This window comes from Anomaloglossus baeobatrachus, chromosome 2, assembly GCF_048569485.1.
Source record: "Anomaloglossus baeobatrachus isolate aAnoBae1 chromosome 2, aAnoBae1.hap1, whole genome shotgun sequence".
In the NCBI taxonomy this organism is placed as follows: domain Eukaryota; kingdom Metazoa; phylum Chordata; class Amphibia; order Anura; family Aromobatidae; genus Anomaloglossus; species Anomaloglossus baeobatrachus.
In genome coordinates, this window is record NC_134354.1 from 11,744,730 (window position 1) to 11,764,157 (window position 19,428).

At 48.7% G+C, this 19,428-nt stretch overlaps 1 protein-coding gene across 3 annotated transcripts in view; it reads left to right on the forward strand.

Annotated features, from left to right (window-relative positions):
* Positions 1-19,428, forward strand: part of SIDT1 (SID1 transmembrane family member 1) — a 104,625-nt gene that overhangs the window by 60,225 nt on the left and 24,972 nt on the right. For 2 of the 3 annotated variants that reach the window (XM_075334875.1, XM_075334874.1), the window contains exons 9-10: positions 1,145-1,216; positions 9,012-9,105. In XM_075334875.1, coding sequence (XP_075190990.1) covers positions 1,145-1,216; positions 9,012-9,105 — 166 coding nt within the window. The remainder of the gene's footprint in view (positions 1-1,144; positions 1,217-9,011; positions 9,106-19,428) is intronic. The other variant, XM_075334876.1, reaches the window with a different exon arrangement.

Below are 19,428 nucleotides of genomic sequence, written 5' to 3' on the forward strand. Positions count from 1 at the left end.
CGCTAATCCCCCGAGTGACTGAAGTGTCCCCCCCCGCTCTCATACTCACCGATCACCAGCGCGGCACTGCACGGCGTTCACACTGCTCCGGCGGCTTTTTCTAATTTGAAAAAACCGGCCGCCCATTAAACAATCTCGTATTCCCTGCTTTTCCCGCCCACCGGCGCTTATGATTGGTTGCAGTGAGACACGCCCCCACACTGAGTGACAGCTGTCTCACTGCACCCAATCACAGCAGCCGGGGGGCGTGTCACTATGGTGTATAGAAATAAATAAATAAATAATTAAAAAAACCGACGTGCGGTTCCCCCCAATTTCAATACCCGCCAGATAAAGCCATACGGCTGCAGGCTGGTATTCTCAGGATGGGGAGCTCCACGTTACGGGGAGCCCCCCAGCCTAACAATATCAGTCAGCAGCCGCCCAGAATTGCCGCATACATTATATGCGACAGTTCTGGGACTGTACCCGGCTCTTCCCGATTTGCCCTGGTGCGTTGGCAAATCGGGGTAATAAGGAGTTAATGGCAGCCCATAGCTGCCACTAAATCCTAGATTAATCATGTCAGGCGTCTATGAGACACCCTCCATGATTAATCTGTAAATTACAGTAAATAAACACACACACACCTAAAAAATCCTTTATTATAAATAAAAAACACAAACATATTCCCTGGTTAACCACTGTAATCAGCCCCAAAAAGCCCTCCATGTCCGGCGTAATCCAGGATGCTCCAGCGTCGCTTCCAGCGCTGCTGCATGGAGGTGACCGGAGCTGCAGAAGACACCGCCGCTCCTGTCACCTCCACGCAGCTAACGAAGGCAACAGCGCGATCGACTGAGCTGTCACTGAGGTTACCTGGATCCAGCGGTGGATGCAGCGGTGGCCGCGGGTAACCTCAGGTTACTCGAACACACGGAAGATCAAATAACACGCACGTGTGCCTTTAAACATAAAAAAACATATGTACACGTTTGGTCGTATCTCCGGTATGTACGGAAACGGACCAAACACGCACGTTTTAAACGGATGTGTGCAGACCTGAAATAAAAAGCCCGGACCCGTCTGAGGCTCCCCCTGGTGGTAGACACTGACCTCACACACTTCTGCTATGATCAAACTTTTTCTTACAACTTTCCTTTAGGGATCGGTAACCGCACCTGGAATCTGAAGCGGGTGAAGCACATGGAGGTGACCATCACCCCGTCCATTAACAGTGAGCACCCCTCTATATACTATATACTGTGTATTACCAGTGAGCACCCCTCTATATACTATATACTGTGTATTACCAGTGAGCACCCCTCTATATACTGTATACTGTGTATTACCAGTGAGCGCCCCTCTATATACTGTATACTGTGTATTACCAGTGAGCACCCCTCTATATACTGTATACTGTGTATTACCAGTGAGCGCCCCTCTATATACTGTATACTGTGTATTACCAGTGAGCACCCCTCTATATACTATATACTGTGTATTACCAGTGAGCGCCCCTCTATATACTGTATACTGTGTATTACCAGTGAGCACCCCTCTATATACTGTATACTGTGTATTACCAGTGAGCACCCCTCTATATACTGTATACTGTGTATTACCAGTGAGCGCCCCTCTATATACTGTATACTGTGTATTACCAGTGAGCGCCCCTCTATATACTGTATACTGTGTATTACCAGTGAGCGCCCCTCTATATACTGTATACTGTGTATTACCAGTGAGCACCCCTCTATATACTGTATACTGTGTATTACCAGTGAGCACCCCTCTATATACTGTATACTGTGTATTACCTGTGAGCGCCCCTCTATATACTGTATACTGTGTATTACCAGTGAGCACCCCTCTATATACTGTATACTGTGTATTACCAGTGAGCGCCCCTCTATATACTGTATACTGTGTATTACCAGTGACCGCCCCTCTATATACTGTATACTGTGTATTACCAGTGAGCGCCCCTCTATATACTGTATACTGTGTATTACCAGTGAGCACCCCTCTATATACTGTATACTGTGTATTACCAGTGAGCGCCCCTCTATATACTGTATACTGTGTATTACCAGTGAGCGCCCCTCTATATACTGTATACTGTGTATTACCAGTGAGCACCCCTCTATATACTGTATACTGTGTATTACCAGTGAGCGCCCCTCTATATACTGTATACTGTGTATTACCAGTGAGCACCCCTCTATATACTATATACTGTGTATTACCAGTGAGCACCCCTCTATATACTATATACTGTGTATTACCAGTGAGCGCCCCTCTATATACTATATACTGTGTATTACCAGTGAGCGCCCCTCTATATACTGTATACTGTGTATTACCAGTGAGCGCCCCTCTATATACTGTATACTGTGTATTACCAGTGAGCGCCCCTCTATATACTGTATACTGTGTATTACCAGTGAGCGCCCCTCTATATACTATATACTGTGTATTACCAGTGAGCGCCCCTCTATATACTGTATACTGTGTATTACCAGTGAGCGCCCCTCTATATACTATATACTGTGTATTACCAGTGAGCGCCCCTCTATATACTGTATACTGTGTATTACCAGTGAGCACCCCTCTATATACTATATACTGTGTATTACCAGTGAGCACCCCTCTATATACTGTATACTGTGTATTACCAGTGAGCGCCCCTCTATATACTGTATACTGTGTATTACCAGTGAGCACCCCTCTATATACTGTATACTGTGTATTACCAGTGAGCGCCCCTCTATATACTGTATACTGTGTATTACCAGTGAGCACCCCTCTATATACTATATACTGTGTATTACCAGTGAGCGCCCCTCTATATACTATATACTGTGTATTACCAGTGAGCGCCCCTCTATATACTGTATACTGTGTATTACCAGTGAGCGCCCCTCTATATACTGTATACTGTGTATTACCAGTGAGCGCCCCTCTATATACTATATAATGTGTATTACCAGTGAGCGCCCCTCTATGTACTGTATACTGTGTATTACCAGTGAGCACCCCTCTATATACTATATACTGTGTATTACCAGTGAGCACCCCTCTATATACTGTATACTGTGTATTACCAGTGAGCGCCCCTCTATATACTGTATACTGTGTATTACCAGTGAGCACCCCTCTATATACTATATACTGTGTATTACCAGTGAGCGCCCCTCTATATACTATATACTGTGTATTACCAGTGAGCGCCCCTCTATATACTGTATACTGTGTATTACCAGTGAGCGCCCCTCTATATACTGTACACTGTGTATTACCAGTGAGCCCCCCTCTATATACTGTATACTGTGTATTACCAGTGAGCGCCCCTCTATATACTATATACTGTGTATTACCAGTGAGCGCCCCTCTATATACTGTATACTGTGTATTACCAGTGAGCACCCCTCTATATACTGTATACTGTGTATTACCAGTGAGCGCCCCTCTATATACTGTATACTGTGTATTACCAGTGAGCACCCCTCTATATACTGTATACTGTGTATTACCAGTGAGCGCCCCTCTATATACTGTATACTGTGTATTACCAGTGAGCACCCCTCTATATACTATATACTGTGTATTACCAGTGAGCGCCCCTCTATATACTATATACTGTGTATTACCAGTGAGCACCCCTCTATATACTGTATACTGTGTATTACCAGTGAGCGCCCCTCTATATACTGTATACTGTGTATTACCAGTGAGCACCCCTCTATATACTGTATACTGTGTATTACCAGTGAGCGCCCCTCTATATACTGTATACTGTGTATTACCAGTGAGCACCCCTCTATATACTATATACTGTGTATTACCAGTGAGCGCCCCTCTATATACTATATACTGTGTATTACCAGTGAGCGCCCCTCTATATACTGTATACTGTGTATTACCAGTGAGCGCCCCTCTATATACTGTACACTGTGTATTACCAGTGAGCCCCCCTCTATATACTGTATACTGTGTATTACCAGTGAGCGCCCCTCTATATACTATATACTGTGTATTACCAGTGAGCGCCCCTCTATATACTGTATACTGTGTATTACCAGTGAGCACCCCTCTATATACTATATACTGTGTATTACCAGTGAGCACCCCTCTATATACTGTATACTGTGTATTACCAGTGAGCGCCCCTCTATATACTGTATACTGTGTATTACCAGTGAGCACCCCTCTATATACTATATACTGTGTATTACCAGTGAGCGCCCCTCTATATACTATATACTGTGTATTACCAGTGAGCGCCCCTCTATATACTGTATACTGTGTATTACCAGTGAGCGCCCCTCTATATACTGTACACTGTGTATTACCAGTGAGCCCCCCTCTATATACTGTATACTGTGTATTACCAGTGAGCGCCCCTCTATATACTATATACTGTGTATTACCAGTGAGCGCCCCTCTATATACTGTATACTGTGTATTACCAGTGAGCACCCCTCTATATACTATATACTGTGTATTACCAGTGAGCACCCCTCTATATACTGTATACTGTGTATTACCAGTGAGCGCCCCTCTATATACTGTATACTGTGTATTACCAGTGAGCGCCCCTCTATATACTGTACACTGTGTATTACCAGTGAGCCCCCCTCTATATACTGTATACTGTGTATTACCAGTGAGCACCCCTCTATATACTATATACTGTGTATTACCAGTGAGCCCCCCTCTATATACTGTATACTGTGTATTACCAGTGAGCCCCCCTCTATATACTGTATACTGTGTATTACCAGTGAGCACCCCTCTATATACTATATACTGTGTATTACCAGTGAGCGCCCCTCTATATACTATATACTGTGTATTACCAGTGAGCACCCCTCTATATACTATATACTGTGTATTACCAGTGAGCACCCCTCTATATACTGTATACTGTGTATTACCAGTGAGCACCCCTCTATATACTATATACTGTGTATTACCAGTGAGCACCCCTCTATATACTGTATACTGTGTATTACCAGTGAGCGCCCCTCTATATACTGTATACTGTGTATTACCAGTGAGCGCCCCTCTATATACTGTATACTGTGTATTACCAGTGAGCACCCCTCTATATACTATATACTGTGTATTACCAGTGAGCGCCCCTCTATATACTATATACTGTGTATTACCAGTGAGCACCCCTCTATATACTGTATACTGTGTATTACCAGTGAGCACCCCTCTATATACTGTATACTGTGTATTACCAGTGAGCGCCCCTCTATATACTGTATACTGTGTATTACCAGTGAGCGCCCCTCTATATACTGTACACTGTGTATTACCAGTGAGCACCCCTCTATATACTATATACTGTGTATTACCAATGAGCGCCCCTCTATATACTGTATACTGTGTATTACCAGTGAGCACCCCTCTATATACTGTATACTGTGTATTACCAGTGAGCACCCCTCTATATACTGTATACTGTGTATTACCAGTGAGCGCCCCTCTATATACTGTATACTGTGTATTACCAGTGAGCACCCCTCTATATACTGTATACTGTGTATTACCAGTGAGCGCCCCTCTATATATTGTATACTGTATATTACCAGTGAGCACCCCTCTATATACTGTATACTGTGTATTACCAGTGAGCGCCCCTCTATATACTGTATACTGTGTATTACCAGTGAGCGCCCCTCTATATACTGTATACTGTGTATTACCAGTGAGCGCCCCTCTATATACTGTATACTGTATATTACCAGTGAGCGCCCCTCTATATACTGTACACTGTGTATTACCAGTGAGCCCCCCTCTATATACTGTATACTGTGTATTACCAGTGAGCACCCCTCTATATACTATATACTGTGTATTACCAGTGAGCACCCCTCTATATACTGTATACTGTGTATTACCAGTGAGCGCCCCTCTATATACTGTATACTGTGTATTACCAGTGAGCACCCCTCTATATACTGTATACTGTGTATTACCAGTGAGCGCCCCTCTATATACTATATACTGTGTATTACCAGTGAGCGCCCCTCTATATACTGTATACTGTGTATTACCAGTGAGCACCCCTCTATATACTGTATACTGTGTATTACCAGTGAGCGCCCCTCTATATATTGTATGCTGTATATTACCAGTGAGCACCCCTCTATATACTGTATACTGTGTATTACCAGTGAGCGCCCCTCTATATACTGTATACTGTGTATTACCAGTGAGCGCCCCTCTATATACTATATACTGTGTATTACCAGTGAGCGCCCCTCTATATACTGTATACTGTGTATTACCAGTGAGCGCCCCTCTATATACTGTATACTGTGTATTACCAGTGAGCGCCCCTCTATATACTGTATACTGTGTATTACCAGTGAGCACCCCTCTATATACTGTATACTGTGTATTACCAGTGAGCGCCCCTCTATATATTGTATACTGTATATTACCAGTAAGCACCCCTCTATATACTGTATACTGTGTATTACCAGTGAGCACCCCTCTATATACTGTATACTGTGTATTACCAGTGAGCACCCCTCTATATACTGTATACTGTGTATTACCAGTGAGCGCCCCTCTATATACTGTATACTGTGTATTACCAGTGAGCGCCCCTCTATATACTGTATACTGTGTATTACCAGTGAGCGCCCCTCTATATACTGTATACTGTATATTACCAGTGAGCGCCCCTCTATATACTGTACACTGTGTATTACCAGTGAGCCCCCCTCTATATACTGTATACTGTGTATTACCAGTGAGCGCCCCTCTATATACTGTATACTGTGTATTACCAGTGAGCGCCCCTCTATATACTGTACACTGTGTATTACCAGTGAGCCCCCCTCTATATACTGTATACTGTGTATTACCAGTGAGCGCCCCTCTATATACTGTATACTGTGTATTACCAGTGAGCACCCCTCTATATACTGTATACTGTGTATTACCAGTGAGCACCCCTCTATATACTGTACACTGTGTATTACCAGTGAGCACCCCTCTATATACTGTATACTGTATATTACCAGTGAGCCCCCCTCTATATACTGTATACTGTGTATTACCAGTGACCGCCCCTCTATATACTGTATACTGTGTATTACCAGTGAGCACCCCTCTATATACTGTATACTGTGTATTACCAGTGAGCCCCCCTCTATATACTGTACACTGTGTATTACCAGTGAGCCCCCCTCTATATACTGTACACTGTGTATTACCAGTGAGCCCCCCTCTATATACTGTACACTGTGTATTACCAGTGAGCCCCCCTCTATATACTGTATACTGTGTATTACCAGTGACCGCCCCTCTATATACTATATACTGTATATTACCAGTGAGCGCCCCTCTATATACTGTACACTGTGTATTACCAGTGAGCCCCCCTCTATATACTGTACACTGTGTATTACCAGTGAGCCCCCCTCTATATACTGTACACTGTGTATTACCAGTGAGCGCCCCTCTATATACTGTATACTGTGTATTACCAGTGAGCGCCCCTCTATATACTGTATACTGTGTATTACCAGTGAGCGCCCCTCTATATACTGTATACTGTGTATTACCAGTGAGCACCCCTCTATATACTGTACACTGTGTATTACCAGTGAGCCCCCCTCTATATACTGTATACTGTGTATTACCAGTGAGCGCCCCTCTATATACTGTATACTGTGTATTACCAGTGAGCACCCCTCTATATACTGTATACTGTGTATTACCAGTGAGCGCCCCTCTATATACTGTACACTGTGTATTACCAGTGAGCCCCCCTCTATATACTGTACACTGTGTATTACCAGTGAGCACCCCTCTATATACTGTATACTGTGTATTACCAGTGAGCACCCCTCTATATACTGTATACTGTGTATTACCAGTGAGCGCCCCTCTATATACTATATACTGTGTATTACCAGTGAGCGCCCCTCTATATACTGTATACTGTGTATTACCAGTGAGCGCCCCTCTATATACTGTATACTGTGTATTACCAGTGAGCGCCCCTCTATATACTGTACACTGTGTATTACCAGTGACCGCCCCTCTATATACTGTATACTGTGTATTACCAGTGAGCGCCCCTCTATATACTGTATACTGTGTATTACCAGTGAGCACCCCTCTATATACTGTATACTGTGTATTACCAGTGAGCGCCCCTCTATATACTGTATACTGTGTATTACCAGTGAGCACCCCTCTATATACTATATACTGTGTATTACCAGTGAGCACCCCTCTATATACTGTATACTGTGTATTACCAGTGAGCGCCCCTCTATATACTGTATACTGTGTATTACCAGTGAGCACCCCTCTATATACTGTATACTGTGTATTACCAGTGAGCGCCCCTCTATATACTGTATACTGTGTATTACCAGTGAGCACCCCTCTATATACTGTATACTGTGTATTACCAGTGAGCCCCCCTCTATATACTGTATACTGTGTATTACCAGTGAGCGCCCCTCTATATACTGTATACTGTGTATTACCAGTGAGCACCCCTCTATATACTGTATACTGTGTATTACCAGTGAGCGCCCCTCTATATACTGTATACTGTGTATTACCAGTGAGCACCCCTCTATATACTGTATACTGTGTATTACCAGTGAGCACCCCTCTATATACTGTATACTGTGTATTACCAGTGAGCACCCCTCTATATACTGTATACTGTGTATTACCAGTGAGCACCCCTCTATATACTGTATACTGTGTATTACCAGTGAGCGCCCCTCTATATACTGTATACTGTGTATTACCAGTGAGCGCCCCTCTATATACTGTATACTGTGTATTACCAGTGAGCACCCCTCTATATACTGTATACTGTGTATTACCAGTGAGCACCCCTCTATATACTGTACACTGTGTATTACCAGTGAGCGCCCCTCTATATACTGTATACTGTGTATTACCAGTGAGCACCCCTCTATATACTGTATACTGTGTCACGTGACCTGGAGGAAACAGCTGTATTTTCTAATCCCCAGATTCCGTCTACATCCACGCCACCCTCCTGTGCCTCCTCTTCTTCCTCATCTTCTATCTGGGGGCGTTTTTGGTGTTTTTCATTCATCATTTAAGGTGAGTCCCCTAGTGGTGACTGTGGGTATTACATGTTATTGGTGGGAGCTGCACCCTCCGGTGGTGACTGTGGGTATTACATGTTAGTGGTGTGGAGCTGCTCCCTCCTGTGGTGACTGTGGGTATTACACGTTAGTGGTGGGAGCTGCTCCCTCCCGTGGTGACTGTGGGTATTACATGTTAGTGGTGGGAGCTGCTCCCTCCCGTGGTGACTGTGGGTATTACATGTTAGTGGTGGGAGCTGCTCCCTCCCGTGGTGACTGTGGGTATTACATGTTAGTGGTGGGAGCTGCTCCCTTCTGTGGTGACTGTGGGTATTACATGTGAGTGGTGTGGAGCTGCTCCCTCCTGTGGTGACTGTGGGTATTACATGTTAGTGGTGTGGAGCTGCTCCCTCCGGTGGTGACTGTGGGTATTACATGTTAGTGGTGTGGAGCTGCTCCCTCCTGTGGTGACTGTGGGTATTACATGTTAGTGGTGTGGAGCTGCTCCCTCCTGTGGTGACTGTGGGTATTACATGTTAGTGGTGTGGAGCTGCTCCCTCCTGTGGTGACTGTGGGTATTACATGTTAGTGGTGTGGAGCTGCTCCCTCCTGTGGTGACTGTGGGTATTACATGTTAGTGGTGTGGAGCTGCTCCCTCCTGTGGTGACTGTGGGTATTACATGTTAGTGGTGTGGAGCTGCTCCATCCGGTGGTGACTGTGGGTATTACATGTTAGTGGTGTGGAGCTGCTCCCTCCTGTGGTGACTGTGGGTATTACATGTGAGTGGTGTGGAGCTGCTCCCTCCTGTGGTGACTGTGGGTATTACATGTTAGTGGTGTGGAGCTGCTCCCTCCTGTGGTGACTGTGGGTATTACATGTTAGTGGTGGGAGCTGCTCCCTCCTGTGGTGACTGTGGGTATTACATGTTAGTGGTGGGAGCTGCTCCCTCCTGTGGTGACTGTGGGTATTACATGTTAGTGGTGTGGAGCTGCTCCCTCCTGTGGTGACTGTGGGTATTACATGTTAGTGGTGTGGAGCTGCTCCCTCCTGTGGTGACTGTGGGTATTACATGTTAGTGGTGTGGAGCTGCTCCCTCCTGTGGTGACTGTGGGTATTACATGTTAGTGGTGGGAGCTGCTCCCTCCCGTGGTGACTGTGGGTATTACATGTTAGTGGTGGGAGCTGCTCCCTCCTGTGGTGACTGTGGGTATTACATGTTAGTGGTGGGAGCTGCTCCCTCCGGTGGTGACTGTGGGTATTACATGTTAGTGGTGTGGAGCTGCTCCCTCCGGTGGTGACTGTGGGTATTACATGTTAGTGGTGTGGAGCTGCTCCCTCCTGTGGTGTCTGTGGATATTACATGTTAGTGGTGGGAGCTGCTCCCTCCTGTGGTGACTGTGGGTATTACATGTTAGTGGTGTGGAGCTGCTCCCTCCTGTGGTGACTGTGGGTATTACATGTTAGTGGTGTGGAGCTGCTCCCTCCTGTGGTGACTGTGGGTATTACATGTTAGTGGTGTGGAGCTGCTCCCTCCGGTGGTGACTGTGGGTATTACATGTGAGTGGTGTGGAGCTGCTCCCTCCGGTGGTGACTGTGGGTATTATATGTTAGTGGTGTGGAGCTGCTCCCTCCTGTGGTGACTGTGGGTATTACATGTTAGTGGTGGGAGCTGCTCCCTCCTGTGGTGACTGTGGGTATTACATGTTAGTGGTGGGAGCTGCTCCCTCCTGTGGTGACTGTGGGTATTACATGTTAGTGGTGTGGAGCTGCTCCCTCTTGTGGTGACTGTGGGTATTACATGTTAGTGGTGTGGAGCTGCTCCCTCCGGTGGTGACTGTGGGTATTACATGTTAGTGGTGGGAGCTGATCCCTCCTGTGGTGACTGTGGGTATTACATGTTAGTGGTGTGGAGCTGCTCCCTCCGGTGGTGACTGTGGGTATTACATGTTAGTGGTGTGGAGCTGCTCCCTCCTGTGGTGACTGTGAGTATTACATGTTAGTGGTGTGGAGCTGCTCCCTCCGGTGGTGACTGTGGGTATTACATGTTAGTGGTGTGGAGCTACTCCTCCTGTGGTGACTGTGGGTATTACATGTTAGTGGTGGGAGCTGCTCCCTCCTGTGGTGACTGTGGGTATTACATGTTAGTGGTGTGGAGCTACTCCTCCTGTGGTGACTGTGGGTATTACATGTTAGTGGTGGGAGCTGCTCCCTCCTGTGGTGACTGTGGGTATTACATGTTAGTGGTGTGGAGCTGCTCCCTCCTGTGGTGACTGTGGGTATTACATGTTAGTGGTGGGAGCTGCTCCCTCCTGTGGTGACTGTGGGTATTACATGTTAGTGGTGGGGAGCCGCTCCCTCCTGTGGTGACTGTGGGTATTACATGTTAGTGGTGTGGAGCTGCTCCCTCCTGTGGTGACTGTGGGTATTACATGTTAGTGGTGGGAGCTGCTCCCTCCTGTGGTGACTGTGGGTATTACATGTTAGTGGTGGGGAGCTGCTCCCTCCGGTGGTGACTGTGGGTATTACATGTGAGTGGTGTGGAGCTGCTCCCTCCTGTGGTGACTGTGGGTATTACATGTTAGTGGTGTGGAGCTGCTCCCTCCGATGGTGACTGTGGGTATTACATGTTAGTGGTGTGGAGCTGCTCCCTCCTGTGGTGACTGTGGGTATTACATGTTAGTGGTGTGGAGCTGCTCCCTCCAGTGGTGACTGTGGGTATTACATGTTAGTGGTGGGGAGCTGCTCCCTCCAGTGGTGACTGTGGGTATTACATGTTAGTGGTGGGGAGCTGCTCCCTCCGGTGGTGACTGTGGGTATTACATGTTAGTGGTGTGGAGCTGCTCCCTCCGGTGGTGACTGTGGGTATTTCATATTAGTGGTAAGAGCTGCTCCCTCCTGTGGTGACTGTGGGTATTACATGTTAGTGGTGGGAGCTGCTCCCTCCGGTGGTGACTGTGGGTATTACATGTTAGTGGTGGGAGCTGCTCCCTCCTGTGGTGACTGTGGGTATTACATGTGAGTGGTGTGGAGCTGCTCCCACCGGTGGTGACTGTAGGTATTACATGTTAGTGGTGGGGAGCTGCTCCCTCCTGTGGTGACTGTGGGTATTACATGTTAGTGGTGTGGAGCTGCTCCCTCCGGTGGTGACTGTGGGTATTACATGTTAGTGGTGTGGAGCTGCTCCCTCCTGTGGTGACTGTGGGTATTACATGTTCGTGGTGTGGAGCTGCTCCCTCCGGTGGTGACTGTGGGTATTACATGTTAGTGGTGTGGAGCTGCTCCCTCCTGTGGTGACTGTGGGTATTGCATGTTAGTGGTGGGATCTGCTCCCTCCTGTGGTGACTGTGGGTATTACATGTTAGTGGTGTGGAGCTGCTCCCTCCTGTGGTGACTGTGGGTATTACATGTTAGTGGTGTGGAGCTGCTTTCTCCTGTGGTGACTGTGGCTATTACATGTTAGTTGTGTGGAGCTGCTCCTTCCGATGGTGACTGTGGGTATTACATGTGAGTGGTGTGGAGCTGCTCCCTCCTGTGGTGACTGTGGGTATTACATGTTAGTGGTGTGGAGCTGCTCCCTCCGATGGTGACTGTGGGTATTACATGTTAGTGGTGTGGAGCTGCTCCCTCCTGTGGTGACTGTGGGTATTACATGTTAGTGGTGTGGAGCTGCTCCCTCCAGTGGTGACTGTGGGTATTACATGTTAGTGGTGTGGAGATGCTCCCTCTTGTGGTGACTGTGGGTATTACATGTTAGTGGTGGGAGCTGCTCCGTCCTGTGGTGATTGTGGGTATTACATGTTAGTGGTGTGGAGCTGCTCCATCCTGTGGTGACTGTGGGTATTACATGTTAGTGGTGTGGAGATGCTCCCTCCTGTGGTGACTGTGGGTATTTCATGTTAGTGGTAAGAGCTGCTCCCTCCTGTGGTGACTGTGGGTATTACATGTTAGTGGTGTGGAGCTGCTCCCTCCTGTGGTGACTGTGGGTATTACATGTTAGTGGTGTGGAGCTGCTCCCTCCGGTGGTGACTGTGGGTATTACATGTTAGTAGTGGGAGCTGCTCCCTCCTGTGGTGACTGTGGGTATTACATGTTAGTGGTGGGAGCTGCTCCCTCCTGTGGTGACTGTGGGTATTACATGTTAGTGGTGGGAGCTGCTCCCTCCTGTGGTGACTGTGGGTATCACATGTTAGTGGTGTGGAGCTGCTCCCTCCTGTGGTGACTGTGGGTATTACATGTTAGTGGTGTGGAGCTGCTCCCTCCGGTGGTGACTGTGGGTATTACATGTTAGTGGTGTGGAGATGCTCCCTCCTGTGGTGACTGTGAGTATTACATGTTAGTGGTGTGGAGCTGCTCCCTCCGGTGGTGACTGTGGGTATTACATGTTAGTGGTGTGGAGCTACTCCTCCTGTGGTGACTGTGGGTATTACATGTTAGTGGTGGGAGCTGCTCCCTCCTGTGGTGACTGTGGGTATTACATGTTAGTGGTGTGGAGCTACTCCTCCTGTGGTGACTGTGGGTATTACATGTTAGTGGTGGGAGCTGCTCCCTCCTGTGGTGACTGTGGGTATTACATGTTAGTGGTGTGGAGCTGCTCCCTCCTGTGGTGACTGTGGGTATTACTTGTTAGTGGTGTGGAGCTGCTCCCTCCTGTGGTGACTGTGGGTATTACATGTGAGTGGTGTGGAGCTGCTCCCTCCTGTGGTGACTGTGGGTATTACATGTTAGTGGTGTGAGCTGCTCCCTCCTGTGGTGACTGTGGGTATTACATGTGAGTGGTGTGGAGCTGCTCCCTCCTGTGGTGACTGTGGGTATTACATGTTAGTGGTGGGAGCTGCTCCCTCCTATGGTGACTGTGGGTATTACATGTTAGTGGTGGGGAGCTGCTCCCTCCGGTGGTGACTGTGGGTATTACATGTGAGTGGTGTGGAGCTGCTCTTTCCTGTGGTGACTGTGGGTATTACATGTTAGTGGTGTGGAGCTGCTCCCTCCGATGGTGACTGTGGGTATTACATGTTAGTGGTGTGGAGCTGCTCCCTCCTGTGGTGACTGTGGGTATTACATGTTAGTGGTGTGGAGCTGCTCCCTCCAGTGGTGACTGTGGGTATTACATGTTAGTGGTGGGGAGCTGCTCCCTTCGGTGGTGACTGTGGGTATTACATGTTAGTGGTGTGGAGATGCTCCCTCTTGTGGTGACTGTGGGTATTACATGTTAGTGGTGTGGAGCTGCTCCCTCCGGTGGTGACTGTGGGTATTTCATATTAGTGGTAAGAGCTGCTCCCTCCTGTGGTGACTGTGGGTATTACATGTTAGTGGTGGGAGCTGCTCCCTCCGGTGGTGACTGTGGGTATTACATGTTAGTGGTGGGAGCTGCTCCCTCCTGTGGTGACTGTGGGTATTACATGTGAGTGGTGTGGAGCTGCTCCCACCGGTGGTGACTGTAGGTATTACATGTTAGTGGTGGGAGCTGCTCCCTCCTGTGGTGACTGTGGTTATTACATGTTAGTGATGGGGAGCTGCTCCCTCCGGTGGTGACTGTGGGTATTACATGTTATTGGTGTGGAGCTTCTCCCTCCTGTGGTGACTGTGGGTATTACATGTTAGTGGTGTGGAGATGCTCCCTCCGGTGGTGACTGTGGGTATTACATGTTAGTGGTGTGGAGCTGCTCCCTCCTGTGGTGACTGTGGGTATTACATGTTAGTGGTGTGGAGCTGCTCCCTCCTGTGGTGACTGTGGGTATTACATGTTAGTGGTGGGGAGCTGCTCCCTCCTGTGGTGACTGTGGGTATTACATGTTAGTGGTGTGGAGCTGCTCCCTCTGGTGGTGACTGTGGGTATTACATGTTAGTGGTGTGGAGCTGCTCCCTCCTGTGGTGACTGTGGGTATTACATGTTAGTGGTGTGGAGCTGCTCCCTCCGGTGGTGACTGTGGGTATTACATGTTAGTGGTGGGAGCTGCTCCCTCCGGTGGTGACTGTGGGTATTACATGTTAGTGGTGTGGAGCTGCTCCCTCCTGTGGTGACTGTGGGTATTACATGTTAGTGGTGTGGAGCTGCTCCCTCCGGTGGTGACTGTGGGTATTACATGTTAGTGGTGTGGAGCTGCTCCCTCCTGTGGTGACTGTGGGTATTGCATGTTAGTGGTGGGATCTGCTCCCTCCTGTGGTGACTGTGGGTATTACATGTTAGTGGTGTGGAGCTGCTCCCTCCTGTGGTGACTGTGGGTATTACATGTTAGTGGTGTGGAGCTGCTTTCTCCTGTGGTGACTGTGGGTATTACATGTTAGTTGTGTGGAGCTGCTCCTTCCGATGGTGACTGTGGGTATTACATGTGAGTGGTGTGGAGCTGCTCCCTCCTGTGGTGACTGTGGGTATTACATGTTAGTGGTGTGGAGCTGCTCCCTCCGATGGTGACTGTGGGTATTACATGTTAGTGGTGTGGAGCTGCTCCCTCCTGTGGTGACTGTGGGTATTACATGTTAGTGGTGTGGAGCTGCTCCCTCCTGTGGTGACTGTGGGTATTACATGTTAGTGGTGTGGAGCTGCTCCCTCCTGTGGTGACTGTGGGTATTACATGTTAGTGGTGTGGAGCTGCTCCCTCCAGTGGTGACTGTGGGTATTAAATGTTAGTGGTGGGGAGCTGCTCCCTCCGGTGGTGACTGTGGGTATTACATGTTAGTGGTGTGGAGATGCTCCCTCTTGTGGTGACTGTGGGTATTACATGTTAGTGCTGTGGAGCTGCTCCCTCCGGTGGTGACTGTGGGTATTTCATATTAGTGGTAAGAGCTGCTCCCTCCTGTGGTGACTGTGGGTATTACATGTTAGTGGTGGGAGCTGCTCCCTCCGGTGGTGACTGTGGGTATTACATGTTAGTGGTGGGAGCTGCTCCCTCCTGTAGTGACTGTGGTTATTACATGTTAGTGATGTGGAGCTGCTCCCTCCGGTGGTGACTGTGGGTATTACATGTTATTGGTGTGGAGCTTCTCCCTCCTGTGGTGACTGTGGGTATTACATGTTAGTGGTGTGGAGATGCTCCCTCCGGTGGTGACTGTGGGTATTACATGTTAGTGGTGTGGAGCTGCTCCCTCCTGTGGTGACTGTGGGTATTACATGTTAGTGGTGTGGAGCTGCTCCCTCCTGTGGTGACTGTGGGTATTACATGTTAGTGGTGGGGAGCTGCTCCCTCCTGTGGTGACTGTGGGTATTACATGTTAGTGGTGTGGAGCTGCTCCCTCCGGTGGTGACTGTGGGTATTACATGTTAGTGGTGTGGAGCTGCTCCCTCCTGTGGTGACTGTGGGTATTACATGTTAGTGGTGTGGAGCTGCTCCCTCCGGTGGTGACGGTGGGTATTACATGTTAGTGGTGGGAGCTGCTCCCTCCGGTGGTGACTGTGGGTATTACATGTTAGTGGTGTTGAGCTGCTCCCTCCTGTGGTGACTGTGGGTATTACATGTTAGTGGTGTGGAGCTGCTCCCTCCGGTGGTGACTGTGGGTATTACATGTTAGTGGTGTGGAGCTGCTCCCTCCTGTGGTGACTGTGGGTATTGCATGTTAGTGGTGGGATCTGCTCCCTCCTGTGGTGACTGTGGGTATTACATGTTAGTGGTGTGGAGCTGCTCCCTCCTGTGGTGACTGTGGGTATTACATGTTAGTGGTGTGGAGCTGCTCCCTCCTGTGGTGACTGTGGGTATTACATGTTAGTGGTGTGGAGCTGCTTTCTCCTGTGGTGACTGTGGGTATTACATGTTAGTTGTGTGGAGCTGCTCCTTCCGATGGTGACTGTGGGTATTACATGTGAGTGGTGTGGAGCTGCTCCCTCCTGTGGTGACTGTGGGTATTACATGTTAGTGGTGGGAGCTGCTCCCTCCGGTGGTGACTGTGGGTATTACATGTTAGTGGTGTGGAGCTGCTCCCTCCAGTGGTGACTGTGGGTATTACATGTTAGTGGTGTGGAGATGCTCCCTCTTGTGGTGACTGTGGGTATTACATGTTAGTGGTGGGAGCTGCTCCCTCCTGTGGTGACTGTGGGTATTACATGTTAGTGGTGTGGAGATGCTCCCTCCTGTGGTGACTGTGGGTATTTCATGTTAGTGGTAAGAGCTGCTCCCTCCTGTGGTGACTGTGGGTATTACATGTTAGTGGTGGGAGCTGCTCCCTCCGGTGGTGACTGTGGGTATTACATGTTAGTGGTGGGAGCTGCTCCCTCCTGTGGTGACTGTGGTTATTACATGTTAGTGGTGTGGAGCTGCTCCCTCCGGTGGTGATTGTGGGTATTACATGTTACATGTTATTGGTGTGGAGCTTCTCCCTCCTGTGGTGACTGTGGGTATTACATGTTAGTGGTGTGGAGCTGCTCCCTCCGGTGGTGACTGTGGGTATTACATGTTAGTGGTGTGGAGCTGCTCCCTCCTGTGGTGACTGTGGGTATTACATGTTAGTGGTGTGGAGCTGCTCCCTCCTGTGGTGACTGTGGGTATTACATGTTATTGGTGTGGAGCTTCTCCCTCCTGTGGTGACTGTGGGTATTACATGTTAGTGGTGTGGAGCTGCTCCCTCCGGTGGTGACTGTGGGTATTACTTGTTAGTGGTGTGGAGCTGCTCCCTCCTGTGGTGACTGTGGGTATTACATGTTAGTGGTGGGGAGCTGCTCCCTCCTGTGGTGACTGTGGGTATTACATGTTAGTGGTGTGGAGCTGCTCCCTCCGGTGGTGACTGTGGGTATTACATGTTAGTGGTGTGGAGCTGCTCCTCCTGTGGTGACTGTGGGTATTACATGTGAGTGGTGTGGAGCTGCTCCCTCCTGTGGTGACTGTGGGTATTACATGTTAGTGGTGGGAGCTGCTCCCTCCTGTGGTGACTGTGGGTATTACATGTTAGTGATGTGGAGCTGCTCCCTCCGGTGGTGACTGTGGGTATTACATGTTATTGGTGTGGAGCTTCTCCCTCCTGTGGTGACTGTGGGTATTACATGTTAGTGGTGTGGAGATGCTCCCTCCGGTGGTGACTGTGGGTATTACATGTTAGTGGTGTGGAGCTGCTCCCTCCGGTGGTGACTGTGGGTATTACATGTTAGTGGTGTGGAGCTGCTCCCTCCTGTGGTGACTGTGGGTATTACATGTTAGTGGTGTGGAGCTGCTCCCTCCTGTGGTGACTGTGGGTATTACATGTTAGTGGTGGGGAGCTGCTCCCTCCTGTGGTGACTGTGGGTATTACATGTTAGTGGTGTGGAGCTGCTCCCTCCGGTGGTGACTGTGGGTATTACATGTTAGTGGTGTGGAGCTGCTCCCTCCGGTGGTGACTGTGGGTATTGCATGTTAGTGGTGGGATCTGCTCCCTCCTGTGGTGACTGTGGGTATTACATGTTAGTGGTGTGGAGCTGCTTTCTCCTGTGGTGACTGTGGGTATTACATGTTAGTGGTGTGGAGCTGCTTCCTCCTGTGGTGACTGTGGGTATTACATGTTAGTGGTGTGGAGCTGCTCCCTCCGATGGTGACTGTGGGTATTACATGTTAGTGGTGTGGAGCTGCTCCCTCCTGTGGTGACTGTGGGTATTACATGTTAGTGGTGTGGAGCTGCTCCCTCCAGTGGTGACTGTGGGTATTACATGTTAGTGGTGGGGAGCTGCTCCCTCCGGTGGTGACTGTGGGTATTACATGTTAGTGGTGTGGAGATGCTCCCTCTTGTGGTGACTGTGGGTATTACATGTTAGTGGTGTGGAGATGCTCCCTCCTGTGGTGACTGTGGGTATTACATGTTAGTGGTGTGGAGCTGCTCCCTCCTGTGGTGACTGTGGGTATTACATGTTAGTGGTGTGGAGCTGCTCCCTCCAGTGGTGACTGTGGGTATTACATGTTAGTGGTGGGGAGCTGCTCCCTCCGGTGGTGACTGTGGGTATTACATGTTAGTGGTGTGGAGATGCTCCCTCTTGTGGTGACTGTGGGTATTACATGTTAGTGGTGTGGAGATGCTCCCTCCGGTGGTGACTGTGGGTATTACATGTTAGTGGTAAGAGCTGCTCCCTCCTGTGGTGACTGTGGGTATTACATGTTAGTGGTGGGAGCTGCTCCCTCCGGTGGTGACTGTGGGTATTACATGTTAGTGGTGGGAGCTGCTCCCTCCTGTGGTGACTGTGGGTATTACATGTTAGTGGTGTGGAGCTGCTCCCTCCGGTGGTGATTGTGGGTATTACATGTTACATGTTATTGGTGTGGAGCTTCTCCCTCCTGTGGTGACTGTGGGTATTACATGTTAGTGGTGTGGAGCTGCTCCCTCCGGTGGTGACTGTGGGTATTACATGTTAGTGGTGTGGAGCTGCTCCCTCCTGTGGTGACTGTGGGT